Below are 16,460 nucleotides of genomic sequence, written 5' to 3' on the forward strand. Positions count from 1 at the left end.
TTTCATGGATACGTTAGAAGATATCAAACTAAACCACCTCTCATTCTTACTAAATCATATGTCAGGAAGTAATCACAAGAAACATTCATTGAAGGAGTGGAATGACAACTTGATTGCTACTTGTGCCCCTTTGTTACCACAGAACAAAATCATAAGGCGCACAATTTAGGAGGATTAGAGAAATGTAATAAAGCACTTTAACAGATATTGTAGAAATTACAAAAGTAACTTGGCATTTGCTGAAAAGTTAAAATTTGTCTCAAAGCAACTTTAGAGCTTTCACCATTCGTGAGCTACTTAATGCTTTTTAAACACCATGACTACAAAGGTTGTGACTCCATAACCCAGTATTCTTGTTTCTCAGTATTCAACCTATAACAAATTGAAATTGATAATGTAATCACTTTCATGTTTCACAAAACAAAGCCTTAAATGAGTAAGAAAAGCTTTGGTCTAATTTGTGTAAAGAAAGAAAAATAATTTGGTGTGATTAAACTCTCAATACCCAGATGCCAGAATGCCAATCAGAAGGAAAGATGGCAATAAAACCAGTCTATTCTGAGCTGAGTGAGCTACAGCTGCATTCCCATATTTCATTGCAGATGGACACCTTACCACAAGCAGGAGCTCTTCTGTCCTTTGCCCTGGCGCATTTAGTAGCTTGCTCCTTCTCAGGCTCTCTGTGTGGTCCAGCTCCTCCTGGGAGAAGTCTGCAAGCTTATCCTATATGAAGTAATAAGGGCTTCTGCTTGAGATAAAGTGCCTGGCTGTGCTGTAACATGCAGACATGACCTCAGCTCATCAGTATGGATGGGGAGACACATCCTGCTCAGCACCTACAGAGAACCACTCTGCAACAAAATTTATAGGCACGAACACACACTGGGGGAGCAAGACTGCTGGCATATTGCTTTTCTGGGTTCAGATCTCTTACTGTTTGGTTCATCAGCTTAAGCAATATTTTCTGGGCAGATAGTCTAATAACTAGAATGGAAAATTGACTGCTAAGAGATAACGCAACCTTCTATGATCCCCCCCCAAAAAATGGCACAACATGCCAAAGTGAGCAATTTTAATTCAACCTTCTAAAGAAATGTCCATATATGAACTCAACAATGAAGAGTGGTATTATAAAGAAAGGTGATGCTACCAGAGGTTTAAGACAAGAGAAACTGGTTTAATACAAACTCTAAAGGAAGAAAACACACACACAGGATAATTCTTTTTGTGTTTTAATCAGCCAGCCCCAAATCACTTAGTTCATAAGCAGCTAGACAGAACCACCTTCTCTGGTCTAACAACTCCATTTCTAAAAGACAGGATACACTCATTTGCCCTGGGTAAAGCTGGTGAATGGATTATGAAAATTAGTTTCCATAGTTACATACACAAAGAGAAGGAACATGAAGATGGCAAAAACAGCAATCTTTACACGTATTGGTATACGTCCTTCTCTTGATCTCCCCGGTACTACATGGCATTTGGTTTCAGGATTTTGTTTCCCAGAGGGAGGATTCTCCTTTACTGCTTTTCTTCTTCTAGCACTAGAAACACAAGAAGCAATATTGCTGATCGTACTTTTCTGGAAACCTTTCAAGGAAAGCTTTCTAACAGCACATTTGTTAGACCAATAGATGAACTACTAGTAAAGTCCCATCCCAACAAAGATATATCTTCCAAAGGTTTAGTCCATTGTTGCTTGTTTCCCCCCCTCCCAGCAATCAATTGTTCCCCTACCTCAGACTAACCTATTTAAGCATTGCACTCTTCCAGTTCTACACAAACATTTCACCTTGTCAGATGAAATGATTCCCAACTCTCCTGTGAGTTCTCCCAATCCCTACAAAGGCCTCTCTTTTTTTGAAGGGGGGGAGGGAAGCCCCACAATACAAGCAACAGTCCTTATGCAAGGCTTCGACTGACAGGGCTGGTTAGGTAAATTCTGTCCTCAATCGTTAAAATTAAGTGCTCTGAAAAGCTGAAAGTATTACCACCTGCTTGCACCACAGATAAACTGATTGTGAAGAAAAGCTGGAATGATTGTCTAGTTTAGGTGTTAGAACCAAGGTTTGTTCTTGGTTTACCAGTTGTGGCTTGTCTGGGAGAGAGAGAAACCACAAGCTAGGGTTTGGGTATAATACTAAGCCAAATCATAGCTAATCCCATATTGCACAGCAGCAGCAAGACCAGGGGAAAAGTGCTGCAGCCCCCATCTTCACTCTGGGAATCCATGTTTGCTCATTTATGCTAAGCCATGGGTCAATGTTACAGGTAGGTAGCCGTGTTGGTCTGCTGTAGTCGAAACAAAATAAAAAAATCCTTCCAGTAGCACCTTAGAGACCAACTAAGTTTGTATTGATATGAACTTTCGTGTGCATGCACACAAAAGCTCATACCAACAAACTTAGTTGGTCCCCATGGGTCAATATGTTAAGCTACTAACCTCCCTTGAAACTAATATAACACACAATTGTTTTATATCTGCAAAGTAAAATTATTGACCTATGCAACCCAGTAAGCTCTAAATCAGGTGAGGAACTTCCACCCCATGAGCCTCATCAGGTATTCCAGGAATCCTCATTTGGTTCACGAGGCTGTTTTGACCAAGCCACATTCATCCCATCATATATGATAGCAGGTGTGAGGAAGGTAAAGGCAGGGCTTGATGAAAGGGGCTTTGCATCCATGACCAACCAAGGCCCCCAGTGCAATGCTTCCCCAAGTGATGATAATCAGCTGGTTATTGGCACTTGAGAAGTGCTGTGTAGGAAGCTTTGCAGATCCTGTGCTGAGTGCTTCCCAAACCCCTATAATCTCAACTGCCAAGCACAGGCCTTGCACAGCTGCTTCTCAAGTGCTAACAATCAGCTGATTGTTGAGGTCTGGGAAGTGACATATACTTTTTTCTCCTGGAAAAAAACAGGTCATCTGACATCATGGTAATGTCAAATGATTAATAGGTGGTGGGCTCTGCCCACCAGTCTAACTTGGCCCACAGGGGTTTGTGAAGATAAAGACCTGGTCCAATGGCTTGATCCAGTTCCCTACCTCTGCTGTGCTGTAAATATTTACAAACTCAGTATGTTCAATGGGTTTCTTTTCCACAACATATGGAAAGCCATAACAGAACTACTTTAGTTTACTTCCAAGACTAGGAATTCTAAGGAACTGTTAATATCTCCGCCGTGTGTGTATGAGAGGAGAGAGAGAGAGAGAGAGAGAGATGGAGAGAGATATGCTTTGTCAGGCAGTTTTTGAAGATTTTTACCTTTGTCCTACAGTAACATTAACATCAGGATAGCCATAGTCTTGGTGTGGTAGATCACTTGTCTGCAAAAAGGAAAAAGGTTTGTTTCATAGGCATCCTAGCAGTTACCTCTTCTTGTGGGCATGGTGAAAGCTTGTAGTTGAATGGTACTGTCATGTAGGGATAATAATATTCTGTTTTAGATTATATTGTGTGAAAGTTCCCCACTATAAGGTTTGTGCTTTAATCAACCTGATTCTCTAAACACAGCCAAAGATACCACATCTCTCTCTTGTTCCCAATGGTTCCTGGCATTAAAAAAAACTAGAACAACAAATAACAACAACAGCAAATTTATTATTTGTACCCTGCCCATCTGGTTGGGTTTCCCCAGCCACTCTGGGCGGCTTCCAACAAAGATTAAAAATACATTAAAATGTCACACATTAAAAACTTCCCTAAACAGGGCTGTGTTCCTTTCTTATTAATTATAATCTTCTCTGAGACAAACTCAAATGTGTTAGTTCATCATGGATTGTCTGGGCACAACTTTCCCCGAGTTCTATATTTTGGCTTTCTGTGGTTTGATGTGTTGAACCAGAGGCAACTTCCAGTGTGTCCAGGTTTCCAAATTCAGTGTCCCACTTATGTGCATCACTTTTGATTAATCAAACTGCTTGCTTCTAAGCAAATATGAAATGGTAAGCATATAGGCCAGCATGGGTGTAGCCAGGATTTTCATTGGGGGAGGGGAGGCAGGACTTGGGGGTGGGGGCAAAACTGACGTGATTGGTCAGTTAGTTATTTCTATTGTTTTACTTGATGGGGGGGGAGCTGCCTCCCCTGCCTACGCCCATGTAGGTCAGTTACATATTCTCTTTACCGGACCTAAAATGCTCACTGACATATCTGACATGAAGATCAGACACAGGAATTGCTTTTTTCTGAGGTTATAAATACAACTACGGCCAATTCTTGGTTTTAAGTCCTACACAACCTGAATTATTCCTACCTTGAAAGCTGTCAGAGGGTATGTTACTTGCTAAGGGAAATCTGGAGGAGCAACTGACAAGATCTGCCTTTTGCTTAGTTGTACTCTGGGGACGTAGACTGACATTACTATAAAACTAGCACAGCTTGTGGGCTTCCTGCTGCACCTCTACAAAACTTTTCAACCTGCCCAGCCTTAAACAGATTTTAAAAAATGAATTTTATTTCTAGTTAACAGAAGGCATCTTAAGAAAAAGAATCCTTTTTATACTTTTTTAGAAGCAAGGCTATCTGACACATTGTGATCAAAATGCTTATGTGCCAACAAGGCAAAAAGGAAGTGAAGTTAGATGAAAACTTGTGCAAAATTTATGGCAACCCAAGAGTTAAAATAAAAATGCTGGTTGCCTGTTGCCCAGAGTAGCTGGGGAGACTCAGCCAGATGGGCGGGGTACAAATAATAAATTATTTATTATTATTATTATTATTATTATTATTATTATTATTATTATTACTCTGTCTTACACACAATCTGAATGTCCTAACAGTTTATAATAGCTTCTCAGAAATATCACCCTTGAAGGTTAAATACATGTTTTAAAAAAGGTTCTGACTTAAAAAATGCAAATCAAATTCTAGTTCATCCACAAAGAAGCTATGTAATCATGGTTAGCTAGCATCTACAGCAAGAAGAACAGATATCTAACATTTGACAACTTTGGTCTAGCAAATATGTATCAAGTTTCAGTATCTGGGCAAAGAACAAGAGAAATATATATATCAGACTTATAGAGTTGTGTGCTGTTCACAAGTGATATTTTATGTCATTGCTTCTAGAACTCTGCTTTCAAGAATGGCACATTTAGTGCCAGATTTAACATTTGAGTGTGTTGTACCATTGTTGCAAAAATACCTTTTGTCTGTAATTCCTTTCAGGACTGCAAGATTTCTTCCTTGGTCCTTGTGACCGATGCAGTGGCACTTTACCCTCTGGCAATATTTCCTGCAGCTGTTAATACACAAGATGGCATTAATTAAAGATGTGTGGGCAAGAAGAAAAGGATGAAAGCTGGAAGCATTCATGGCAAAGATGATCTATCGTCTTTGGCAAAAGTTCAGGCATGTTACATGCACAGTATCATTCATTTGTAAATTGCAAGTCTGCTAAAAAAAATGTCTGCTTGCTACAATTCCTTCAGCAGCAGTCACTCCACACTTTCACTCAGAGTTTTAAAAATGGAGAAACTGTTGATGCAAAAAGAGACATTGCAACTCCAACTTTATCATTAATTACAGCCAACTTAAACATATGACAAGTCTGGCCAAAATTTGAAAATTATTTTTTTCTTTAGGAAAATAAGAGAATCAGTTTCCCACTGCCACAGAGGATAACAATAGCTAAATTGGAAATAAATTAGTTAAGTCAAAGTAGCAATCCTTCAGAATTGGCATCCATGGAAAGTAAGTACTACAACAAAGAGTATCACAGAATTATTATTTAAATCAATGTTCTTCTACCCTAAATCTCCAGATATTTTTGGACTATAACTCCCATAATCCTCAGTCAATGGTCAGGGATTAGCTGAGCTGTAGTCCAACATCATCTGGGGACCCAAGGTTGAAGAACTGTAAATTAAATGACCCAGACAATGGAAGTTGCACCAGCCTGACTAAACCAAAGGGCTGCAACAGTAGCTACTTACTTCTGCCACTATTTTAGCTAAACTGTGTTCAACATCAGATGACAAGAGTTTTTTCTGACGTTCTGCCACATCTGCAGGTGATTTCTGAAGTAAAAAAGAAACCATAAAAACTACGACTGGAACTGAAGATAGAGAAGGTCATATGATATTATTGTACAATGAGGCACGTAGAGATACTATTGACCACTTGCTGAAGAGGCTTGCTGACCTCCCGGAAAAACACAAATTCGATCTCCTATTTTTAGGTAAAGATCACAAGACAACCCGGATGGTCGCCAGATTCTGTCTACAGATCTGTAGGTGCAGACCATCCCCAGATACAAATTAGTCCATCAAGAAAATCCCCATACTCGGACCCACGGGTGACTCTGGGCCAATTTCCTATGGTAGTTTTTCCTAAAGATTTTGTGTTTACGTGTTTAGGGCATTTTTAAACATGTAAGCCGTTGCTGTATATTGTTTTAAATGTCTGCTTTCCTTTTGGGAGTGCAATCCCATTGTGTGTTTTACAAGCTGGTCTCTGACCATATTAATAAATTATTATTATTATTAGTGGGTGAGGATGGGCATAATGCTTTGTAAACATGAAACTATACAACAAGATGGCTGCTCTACAGTTCAGAGATCAGAATGCTTAGTAAGTTTTTGGAATAAGAGGCAGGAATCAATTTTGTGTTCTTCACCTAAACAGAACATATACAGAAATAAACATTTCCACAATGCTGCTTCAGTGGCCAAAAAAAACCCAAGAATGATAGTGTGTGCTTTGCCCTATGAGATATGTGTAGTGGGAGGACTTTCCCCCTTGAGAGGAGGGATCAGCTTATAGACTTTTACTCTAGAGTTCTCAGCAGTGTTTTGGACAGGTGGAAAACCAAAAGGTGTGCTTGCACAGAGACCACAAAGAGCCAACTACTCTATACAATAGTATTAAATAAAATTAATGCACAATTTTAAAGAGATGTTTTCCTACCCATAAATTACTAGCATGGGTTATCTGGGTAACTCCTGAGTTAGCAAGCAGTGGGGGTTTTTTAATTAAAAAAATAGCTAGCATCATAAACATCACAGAATACTGTGGTTGCCCCGTGGCCAATGAACTCTTCCAAAAAGAGACTTAAAGGTTTGTGGTTTCAAGTGCTGCTCCTGCAAACAACCCAGCAGCTGACCTCAGGAGAAATCGAGGGAGTGAAGTATGGCTGAGCATTGTCTGTTACCCTTGAGTTTGTAAACTCTTTGTGAAAGAATAACAGGTTAGATAAGCATGTCTCAGGTGTGACTTGTACATAGCGATCCCCCCCGCCCACATTGTTGGACCTGACCAGTGCTTACGTTGGCATCCCTAGGGGGGTTTGGTGGGTTGCCAGAAAATCAATTTCTGCCATGATCCCTTCTCCAAAATTTATCTTCATTAGGCCAACAACCAAAAGTAACCAATTTGATTATTAGAAGATCTATCAGGTCACAATTCACTGCATGGATATGAATGCTGTTCTGTCCTGTTTAAATATACCTGAAATTCTACATTCCCAGTTATAATTCCTCTGATGTGTATTTTCTGTCTGAAAATAAAGTTGAATATTCTTAACTATCTGAGAAATCTATTTTGCATGAGATTTCCTAGGGCTCTAGTGCATTAACAGAAGCCACAGAAGAACATTATAATTATGTGATTGGAGTAATTGCTTCACTTGTCAGGAGTCTGACACAAATTACATCAGTTTATATTAGCTCACAATTTAGCTATAGCCATAAAATATTCATGCCTTGGTTTACTTACGTTTTCAGACCCAGAGGTATGTTCAGTTGTCACTTTGAGGCCATTTGTTTGGATGACTACTTCTGTGGTTTTTCCTAGGTGAGAATAACATATATATATTTAGTAACTGTCACTGATTTATCTATGCCACATTATACAACAAAATACTTTCAAAAATGGAGTTCCAAACTCAAGAGTTCTGAAGTAGCCAAATTTACTGCGCAGAATGCTAGGATATGGGATTTTATGAAAGTGATATGCTTTTCTGATGTATTCTCAGGTAGGTTTCTAGAACATCCCTCCCCACACTTTACTATTCAAATAGGGAAATCATCCCTTTGTTTCCCAAGCCACTGTACTTTCAGCAATCCTGTTTTCTGAATTTACAGAATCCAGGCGCCTGGTGCCAGCCATATGCCCATTAAAGTAGTCTTCTGCACATGCATCCCTAACAGGATGGGGAACTATGCATGCAAATAATGTGCAAGGGTGAAACCTGAAAAGCACACACACATCTGAATCCTGAGAATGATTCAAATACACACCGACCCTTCATGAGATTGCTCCATGAGATCCCCACAAAATGCTTACTTTAGTTATGAATGTCATCATTTGAATCTACAACATATCTATGAAAAAACTACTTCATTGCTACACGTATATGGAATGCGTCTCTTTTAGGTTGGACATATGAAGTCCCTTTGAAATAAACTAGTGAGCTTTAACATTTTATAGTCAAAATCTGCTCTTTAAGGCAGCCATTGTATGTGAGCAAGGGAATCCCACATGCAGTCTTTTTGAACACTTGCAGTTGGTACAGCGTGAGACTCAATCTCAAGGTCAATTCTGATTCTCTACAGTAGCTCCAACTCTAAAGTGACAAACAACTTTTGAAATTAAGTTACAACCAACCTTGGTTTTCGAACAGCTTAGTTCACAAACAACCAGGGCCGTCTCCAGCCAGTCGGGTGCCCTGGCGCCGAGATCGCTCCGGCGCCCCCGCCCTGGTGGGCAGGCACCCTGCACCACCGAGGCTACCCCTAGAGCCGGGCCTGCGAACAACTTGGAACTCTAACGTCACAAACCCGGAAGTAGGTGTTCCGGTTTGCGAACTTTGCCTTGGAAGCAGAACATCCAGCGCAGCTTTCAAATGGCTGCAGGACGCTCCTGCAGTCAATCGGAAGCTTCGCCTTGGTTTCCGAACATTTTGAAGTCAAACGGACTTCCGGAACACATTCTGTTCAGAAACCAAGGTACAGTGGTACCTCTGGTTGTGAACGGGATCTGTTCTGGAGGCCTGTTCGCAACATGAAAAGCCTGCAACCTGAAGTGCTGTATCTGCACAGGTGCATGGCACAGTCTAGCACTTGTCCGCAAAGTGCGATTTAGCACTATTGCGCATGCGCAAGTGGCGAGATACCCTTTCTGGTACATCCGGGTCACCGCGGGATGCAACCTGAAAAAACGTAACATAAAGCAGACGTAACATGAGGTATGAGGAGACCACATTAAAGTCTAATTTCTTCCCTTGTGATTACTCTATTTTCCACTAGAAAAACTTGAACTACTGAACCATCCATTTCTACTAAAAGAGCTTCTCACTAAAATATAAAGCTATTAGCAGTAATTTAAACATATGATAAGTTTATCAATTAGCCACTAGGACTGTACTATATATTTGGGGGGGGGCCCTCAAAGCGTTTCATTTAGGGAATGATTTGTACTACCTTCTCCATCATTTTCAGAATTAACCTCACTGTTCAACTCAGCTGCTGTTACTGGGCACTGCTTCATCAACTGGAGGAGCTTGTTCTCATAAATGGTCCTTGTAGAAGCTAAAAGAAACAGGCCAGAGCACAAATGTTTTTAGCAATAGCTTGCTACATTTCAAGGTGTTATTAAATTGTTTGCATTGAATGGGAATGGTTATACTCAGAATGGTTAATAATCAGGCAGAGCTGGATGGGGCTTTAACCAATGCAGGAAATATAGAGCTGGAGGATTCCCAACAGAGCGCTATCCAGTATCCAGTAAATTGGTTCCATTATTAAACTGCTCTTACTGTTCAGAAGTTTCTCCTAATGTCCAATTAAGACCTACCCTCCATTGACTTATGCTGGATCTGCGCGTTGAAGCAGCAGAGAACAAATCTTTGCCCTCTCCTATACAGTAGTTGTTGAAAGGGCAGAGGCATTGCTCACCTAGTTTCCTAACACAGAGGCTGCTGCCAATTACAGAGGGAGTGGTGGCAAGGACAAGGCACCATGGGCACAGCGGTGGAGCCATGTGCCCACGCTGACCTGCAGCAACCAAACATTCATTCTGTCCAGAGAAAAAGAAGAACCTCAAATCAATTGCATATGCCCTCCCTGCCCAGAACTGGCTTGCCTCTAGCTGGGATTGACAACTATTTGCCTTAATCTGGAAGTCACTCATCTGTTACTGCAATTTCAACTGCTCACTACAATATTAGACTCAGCTGCCCTTTATATCACTGTTTTAGTGATCACTCTTCTGAAGCATACGTAATATTGGTCCAGGAGTGATTCCATATGCACAGAGAAGCTCCCATAGCTCAGTGTCACTTAGAGCTGTAACATCAATTTCATCTTTGGAGTCTTGTTCCACCGAGCCTTGTTCTGCAGAATCCTTTCCCTTGTTGTCTATGTGCACATCAACAGTAACCTTCTCCATCTCTTAATGGTAGTCTATGAAAAAAACCACAACACTGGTTAATAATATTCTCTTTATATTGCAGTATTTCCTCCCATTAATCACTTTTGAATCAGAAAAGTAAACATGAATTACCTCAAGTGCTGCATCTGGATTTGTGCCAGCTTTGGAATGATTTCTTAAGGGCTTAAAAGAATGATCAGATGAACAGTATTACAACGTTTATATGCATATTCATAAAAATGTAGAAACCAAATTAAGTATAAAGTGACATATCTGACTGACAACACCAACAAAAATGATTCTGCCAAAATTTCAGTTTAAGTGCTCCAAAAATGAAAGTATATATAACTAGAAAGAGTGTCAGAAATCATGATGAACGAATAAAAGTGACTGCCAGAATGACTGATATATTTTGGGCAAAACTAAACTTTTCAGCAGAGGAGAGATTACTGCCCCATGTCTAATACTCCCCTCCACATTTTGTGAAGCTCACCAAGTAACATGCTATAATTGTAGCCTGCCCTATAGAAGCAAAGAAACGTTTCTTTCAACAGTACTGCAGTTATGCAAGATAAACTGTTTGTGCAAGGAGAAGGTGGGCAGCAATGGCAGAGTGCAAAAAAAACCTCATCGTCTTCCTAGCACTCTCTGCAAAATACTAGCCAAAAGAGGCGGTGCACCTCCTACTGGAGAGGAAGGCACACTGCATGCCCTAAGTAAACTGGTGTTTAGAATTACAGTATATCATCCCCCATAGCAGTATTATCCGATTAGTAACAACACAGTTTAGTAGAGAAAAGAGGATTCCTACCACTAACTGCAGTAAAGTTAAAGGGACCCCTGACCATTAGGTCCAGTCGTGGACGACACTGGGGTTACCGCGTTCATCTCGCTTTACTGGCCGAGGGAGCATACAGCTTCCGGGTCATGTGGCCAGCATGACTAAGGCGCTTCTGGCGAACCAGAGCAGCACACGGAAACACTGTTTACCTTCCTGCCAGAGCAGTACCTATTTATCTACTTGCACTTTGACATGCTTTCGAACTGCTAGGTTGGCAGGAACAGGGACCAAGCAACAGGAGCTCACCCCGTTGCGGGGATTCAAACTGCTGACCTTCTGATTGGCAAGCCCTAGGCTCTGTGGTTTAACCCACAGCGCCACCCACATACAGCATTGCAAAGAACATAACTGCTTTTCAGATTTACATATGCATATTTTCCTGCTCTCAAGCCAATATTATCGGATGTATCAATGTGCTGTTCCAGCTTGTTTTATGACCTTATTTCTATTGTAACCCACTTTGAAAATACAACAAATGATTAAAGGCAGTTTTTATTGTATAAGATCTACTGCATCAGTATATATTCTAAAATCAGCTCTCAGAATTCATTTTGTCCTCAAAACTCTTATTATCCCCACATGTAAATCATACCAAGGGCTCCTCCAGACAACTTGTTTATTGAGCATTCCTCCTGATTTACACAAGCAGACTATTTCTGATCTTTATTGCTTTTTATATTTTTACCAACAACTGACTTTCACAGATTTTTACTGTTGTTACTGTAGTATTCTGCTTTTATGTAGTATTCTGCTTTTATGTCATACACTACCTTGTTATATATATATATATACATATATATGTTATATATATATACATATATATACATATATACATATATATATATATATATATGGACCCCTGACTATTAGGTCCAGTCGTGACCGACTCTGGGGTTGCGCGCTCATCTCGCATTATTGGCCGAGGGAGCCGGCGTACAGCTTCCAGGTCATGTGGCCAGCATGACTAAGCCGCTTCTGGCAAACCAGAGCAGCACATGGAAACGCCGTTTACCTTCCCGCTGTAGCGGTTCCTATTTATCTACTTGCATTTTGACGTGCATATATATATATATATATATATATATATATATATATATATAATTTGTTAGTTATTTGTTTGTGGGATGTTTACGCATCTTCCTGTCAATCATTCATTCTTGCCACACTTTGAATACTTTCCTCTGCCACTTTCCTAACCATAAGTCCAGGTTAAAAAGAAAGAAAGTGGATTTGTTGCACTAGCACAATGGAACACTTTTAACTGCAGAAACCAGTATTTCCAGAATGCACTTGAATTATTTCTGCACAGCAGCAAGTTAGGAGGCACCCAGGAATACCCTTGAGGTGAGCATCTTCACATCTTTTAGGTGTTTCCAATTAAATCACCCCAAGAAGTGGCACAAGCATTTGGCATCCTTGGGAAGCCAGCAGATCACTCACACACACCAGATCCCTATGCCTTTTTTTGGGTGGTGGCTAGGAACACGTTTTATGGAATGAAAAATTGGGGACTAATAGGACCAGCAAACAAGTTTGAGGAGGTCCTGGGCAATGTGGGTCAGGGTGTCCCACATGCAGCAGTGTCAGTACATCTGGTCCGTATAGCTGCGTTGGGACCCCCTTTTAATTCCCCACAATTCCCCCAGAGTAATGCTAGATCACAGATGTTGTGAAAAATTACTGGTAAAAGGGAGGCTGGATCCCAACCAGATTATACATACAGCTAGGTAAGCCTCCTGCCAGCTCCACCACCAGATCACACTTTTGCCCTGGAGTTTCTCAAATCTGGAGCCAACCCTTTCAGTCCCTAATTTTCCATTTCAAAAAAAATATCTGAATGCCATGTTCTAAAAAATGTTTGTGAAAGTGAGGTGCTGGAAAGAGGAGGATAAAATTTCAGATTCATCTTTCTCTTTTTCCGAGGGATATAGAAAACAGGACATCTGGGTTCTTAAAAAGGAAAATTGCCACGTTTTCAATATTGTGAACAGCCAGCAAATAACAGAATGCAATGTAAAAAAGGGTAGGGCTGGTGCTTTTTTTCTAGGGATAGCATACCCCTCAACATTTTGTGAATCTTTATACTTTTGTCCATTTACTGTATTTATTTCCCCCGATTTGAACTATAAAATGGTGATTTTCTTGAGTCAAAATGAGAATACCCCTAAACATTTTAGAAAAAAGCACTGCGAAGTAGGACCTCCCCCAAAGCATCTCCTGCACCCTGTTTTGCTCTATATTTATCTCACTGAGGGACTTAAACGCCCTAGAAAAATCCACAGGGCTCTGTGAGGTTGTTTCGCCAAACGGCTATTACTTTTCAAACCTGCCTCCTCCTCCCGTGGAAAAGAAAAGACAAATGAATCTGGACTACCCCTTGGTTCTATTAACTCGTCCTGGACGGGAGCAAACTGGGCCTCGCCCTTTTGCTTTCCTGCCTGACCTTTCTCTTCAGTCTCCTCGCTCCCACGAAGCTGTCGCGACGCCCCTCCCACCCCCACGCTTTTTGCACCTGCGTTTCCACCCCCGTCTGGGTCCCCCCCCCCCTGCACTGCAAATCCTGAGGCTTTTAAACGGCCGGCGTAGAGAGAACGGCGTGTTTCTAAACATAAGCTATTTCTAAATCTTCAACTCCGCTTGCTTACAACCACATCGAAGGGGTAAAATAAATCCCCTCCCGGGGATCCGTGACCCCGACGTGATTCGAACACGCAGCCTTCTGATCTGGAGTCAGACGCGCTACCGTTGCGCCACGAGGTCTTAGGAAGCTCTTCGAAAGCTCAGCTTGAAGAGTCTGCCGCCGCTCTTCGGCTTGCTTTTTCCCCCTCTTCCCCTTTGCGCATGCGCTCCACCCTGTTTGGGTTGGTTTTTTTAAAACACTCACCGAGGTGGGGCACCTTGCGTATTCGGCATTCCTAGACTGGCTACCCTTTGCTAAAGGAAAAAAAGAAATTACATAGCCTTACTTATTTTCACTTCAAAACCCTACTCTAAGCCCCCCTCAAAAACAGATGTCAAGGCGGCTAGTAGGAGGAGCAACAGCTTCGCGCCCTCCCGGGCTGTTTTGAAACCGCCGTTTTGAAGGACAGCCCCTATGTGTTTACCCAGCCAACCAGCAGGCAGACCACGCCTCTTTATGGGCGGAACCTACACGGGAAACTGAGAGACTCAGGAGAAGGCAGTTACGCCGGGAGCTACCACCTGCTTCTACCTTGTGGGGAACATACTTTTACTGGACAGGTCCACTAAAGGTTCTGCGGGGGGGGGACAATAAGCGGTAAGGTTCGAAGGGGCTCTCTGGGCAGGGAACGCGATGCCTGCGGAGCGAGCTATCGCTGTTGATAGGAAAATACAACAAAGAGCCGGTGTAGCTGTTTTGTGGACCGAGTCTTCTGAGGCATGAGAAGTCTTCAGTTGGCAGACCAACACTTCTCATTCTCATGAGTGGTTAAAGTCTTTAATGCACAACAAGACACTTTATTTTCTCGTCTTCTCCATATTGACGTCACCTCTGTAATTTAATGAGGATGTAAACTGCATACACTTTCATGCACAACAGGTCGATAACAATGATGCCACGGAAGACTTCAGTCCACGTAACCCATGCCAATAAACCTTATAGCTGCCACCTGCCAACTAAAGTCCAGCCAAAACCATGCATGTGCATGCCTTTAGGAGAGCCAGCATTCCACCAAATTATTGCTCACACCAACTCATCCAAATCAATGTGCTTTTTAGCTCACCTAACGGCACAGGACTGGCCACCTATCACACTGAACAATTAGATATTTCTAGTAAACATGCATTGGATCAGGTTGCTACTTGATAAAATAATTGATCAAATTGACTAAACCTGTATCAGTTTGCATGAGGCAATGATTCTGAAAGGGGGGGAATAGTGTTTTTGTTTTTTTAAAAAAAAAACCCATTTATATATTTCTCATCAGGCACTATTTTAAGATGGCTATTGGCATCCATCTGCCTCAAGACACAATGGAGTGTGCCTCCAGGGGTGAAGTCAAATTGCTGCAGTAGTAGCACCAAAGTGACCTCTCCAGGCCATAAGCCTGCACAGTGTGTATGGAGGTCCTGGGCTGCCCAGATGACAAGACCCGCCTCTCAGCTTCACTGATGTGGTCCAAATGAAAGCAGAGCAATGTGTTTGGCACCAGCTTGGCTGCTGGAGTTGCCGCGAGGAGGCATACAAGGCACCATGCAACCGTCTTAGGGACTCCACTCCGGATTTGTGTAGGGTTTACTCCTTTGCCTTTCCCCCCCTGAAGATATCCTGCAAGGCAGCAGAGATCTAGGATCAGATTTCCTTCTCCTACCTAGACAGGGTGGATTTGATTTAAATCAAACTGATTTAAATCACGATTTAAATCACGATTTAAATCACTAGTCAGTAAGGCTTGATTTAAATCATAGTTGATTTAAATCATAAAGACTAATTCTTGCTGGTATAACTTTAATATGCAAGTAGATGAAGATTTTTAGAATAACAACTTTTCATATTAGTTTTTTTATCCCCAGTTTAATAGGTTAATCATTCATATTTGGACAACTTTACTGTTGTACTTAGGAAGGAGAAAAATAATCATTACCTTAATAATAACAATTTAAATAGATTTATTCAACTGAAACAATAACATTTCAGCAAATGTTATTTGCTTAAACAAACATCCATGTTTGTTAACTAATTTGGCTAAACAAAAACAATATATATATATATATATATATTTTAAGAAACTTAGACTGTCAGCCCAGCCTACACATGAAAAACTTAAATACTGTCCACTCCAAACAATCAGAAAAATATTGTTTCTATTCTATTCACTGAACTTCTTGAAACTTAGCACTGAAGGGGTTGCTTCTGCATTCATAGGTTTGTAGAACAATAGGGTTAAGGTCTTTTTCTCAACTCTGTTCATGTTATAACATTTTTGCTGTGAAGAAGAGGCATGTGATCTCTGTTGAGTCAAATTCAGTTTTGAGAACTGCAAAAGTAAACCAAGCACCTGTGATAATATCTTGTAGGCAGAGAAACTGCCCAATAATCTTACAAAAACCTCTGGAAGAGCATGACATTGTGAATGGATTAATGGAATTTATTTACCCCCAAAATTAAACATATGCAACCTTATACTACAAAATTAAAAAACTAATCTTTATTTCATGATGGAATAACCTTTGGATGGTAATATGTTTTCCTCAAAAAGCATTTTATTTAAAAAATCCAATTTA

At 40.9% G+C, this 16,460-nt stretch overlaps 1 protein-coding gene and 1 non-coding gene across 3 annotated transcripts; both read right to left on the reverse strand.

Moving 5' to 3' along the window:
• Positions 1 to 1,216: 1,216 nt before the first annotated feature.
• On the reverse strand, positions 1,217 to 14,296 carry LEMD1 (LEM domain containing 1). 2 transcript variants are annotated; one of them, XM_035123832.3, is made up of 9 exons: positions 14,101 to 14,296; positions 10,508 to 10,558; positions 10,225 to 10,407; positions 9,427 to 9,534; positions 7,721 to 7,794; positions 5,941 to 6,024; positions 5,151 to 5,246; positions 3,269 to 3,330; positions 1,217 to 1,544 (listed from the first exon to the last, which is right to left on the reverse strand). In XM_035123832.3, exons 3-9 carry the CDS (start codon positions 10,391 to 10,393, stop codon positions 1,328 to 1,330), a joined length of 810 nt encoding a protein of 269 aa, XP_034979723.1. In that variant the 5' UTR covers positions 10,394 to 10,407; positions 10,508 to 10,558; positions 14,101 to 14,296; the 3' UTR covers positions 1,217 to 1,327. The 2 variants fall into 2 exon arrangements, with proteins under 2 accessions (XP_034979723.1, XP_088530431.1); XM_088674305.1 differs by lacking the exon at positions 14,101 to 14,296 and adding an exon at positions 13,960 to 14,038.
• TRNAW-CCA (transfer RNA tryptophan (anticodon CCA)) lies at positions 13,905 to 13,976 on the reverse strand. The gene has a single exon. It is a non-coding gene; the product is annotated as a tRNA-Trp (tRNA).
• Positions 14,297 to 16,460: the final 2,164 nt, after the last annotated feature.

This window comes from Zootoca vivipara, chromosome 7 (genome assembly GCF_965207765.1).
Source record: "Zootoca vivipara chromosome 7, rZooViv2.hap1.1, whole genome shotgun sequence".
NCBI classification, from domain to species: domain Eukaryota; kingdom Metazoa; phylum Chordata; class Lepidosauria; order Squamata; family Lacertidae; genus Zootoca; species Zootoca vivipara.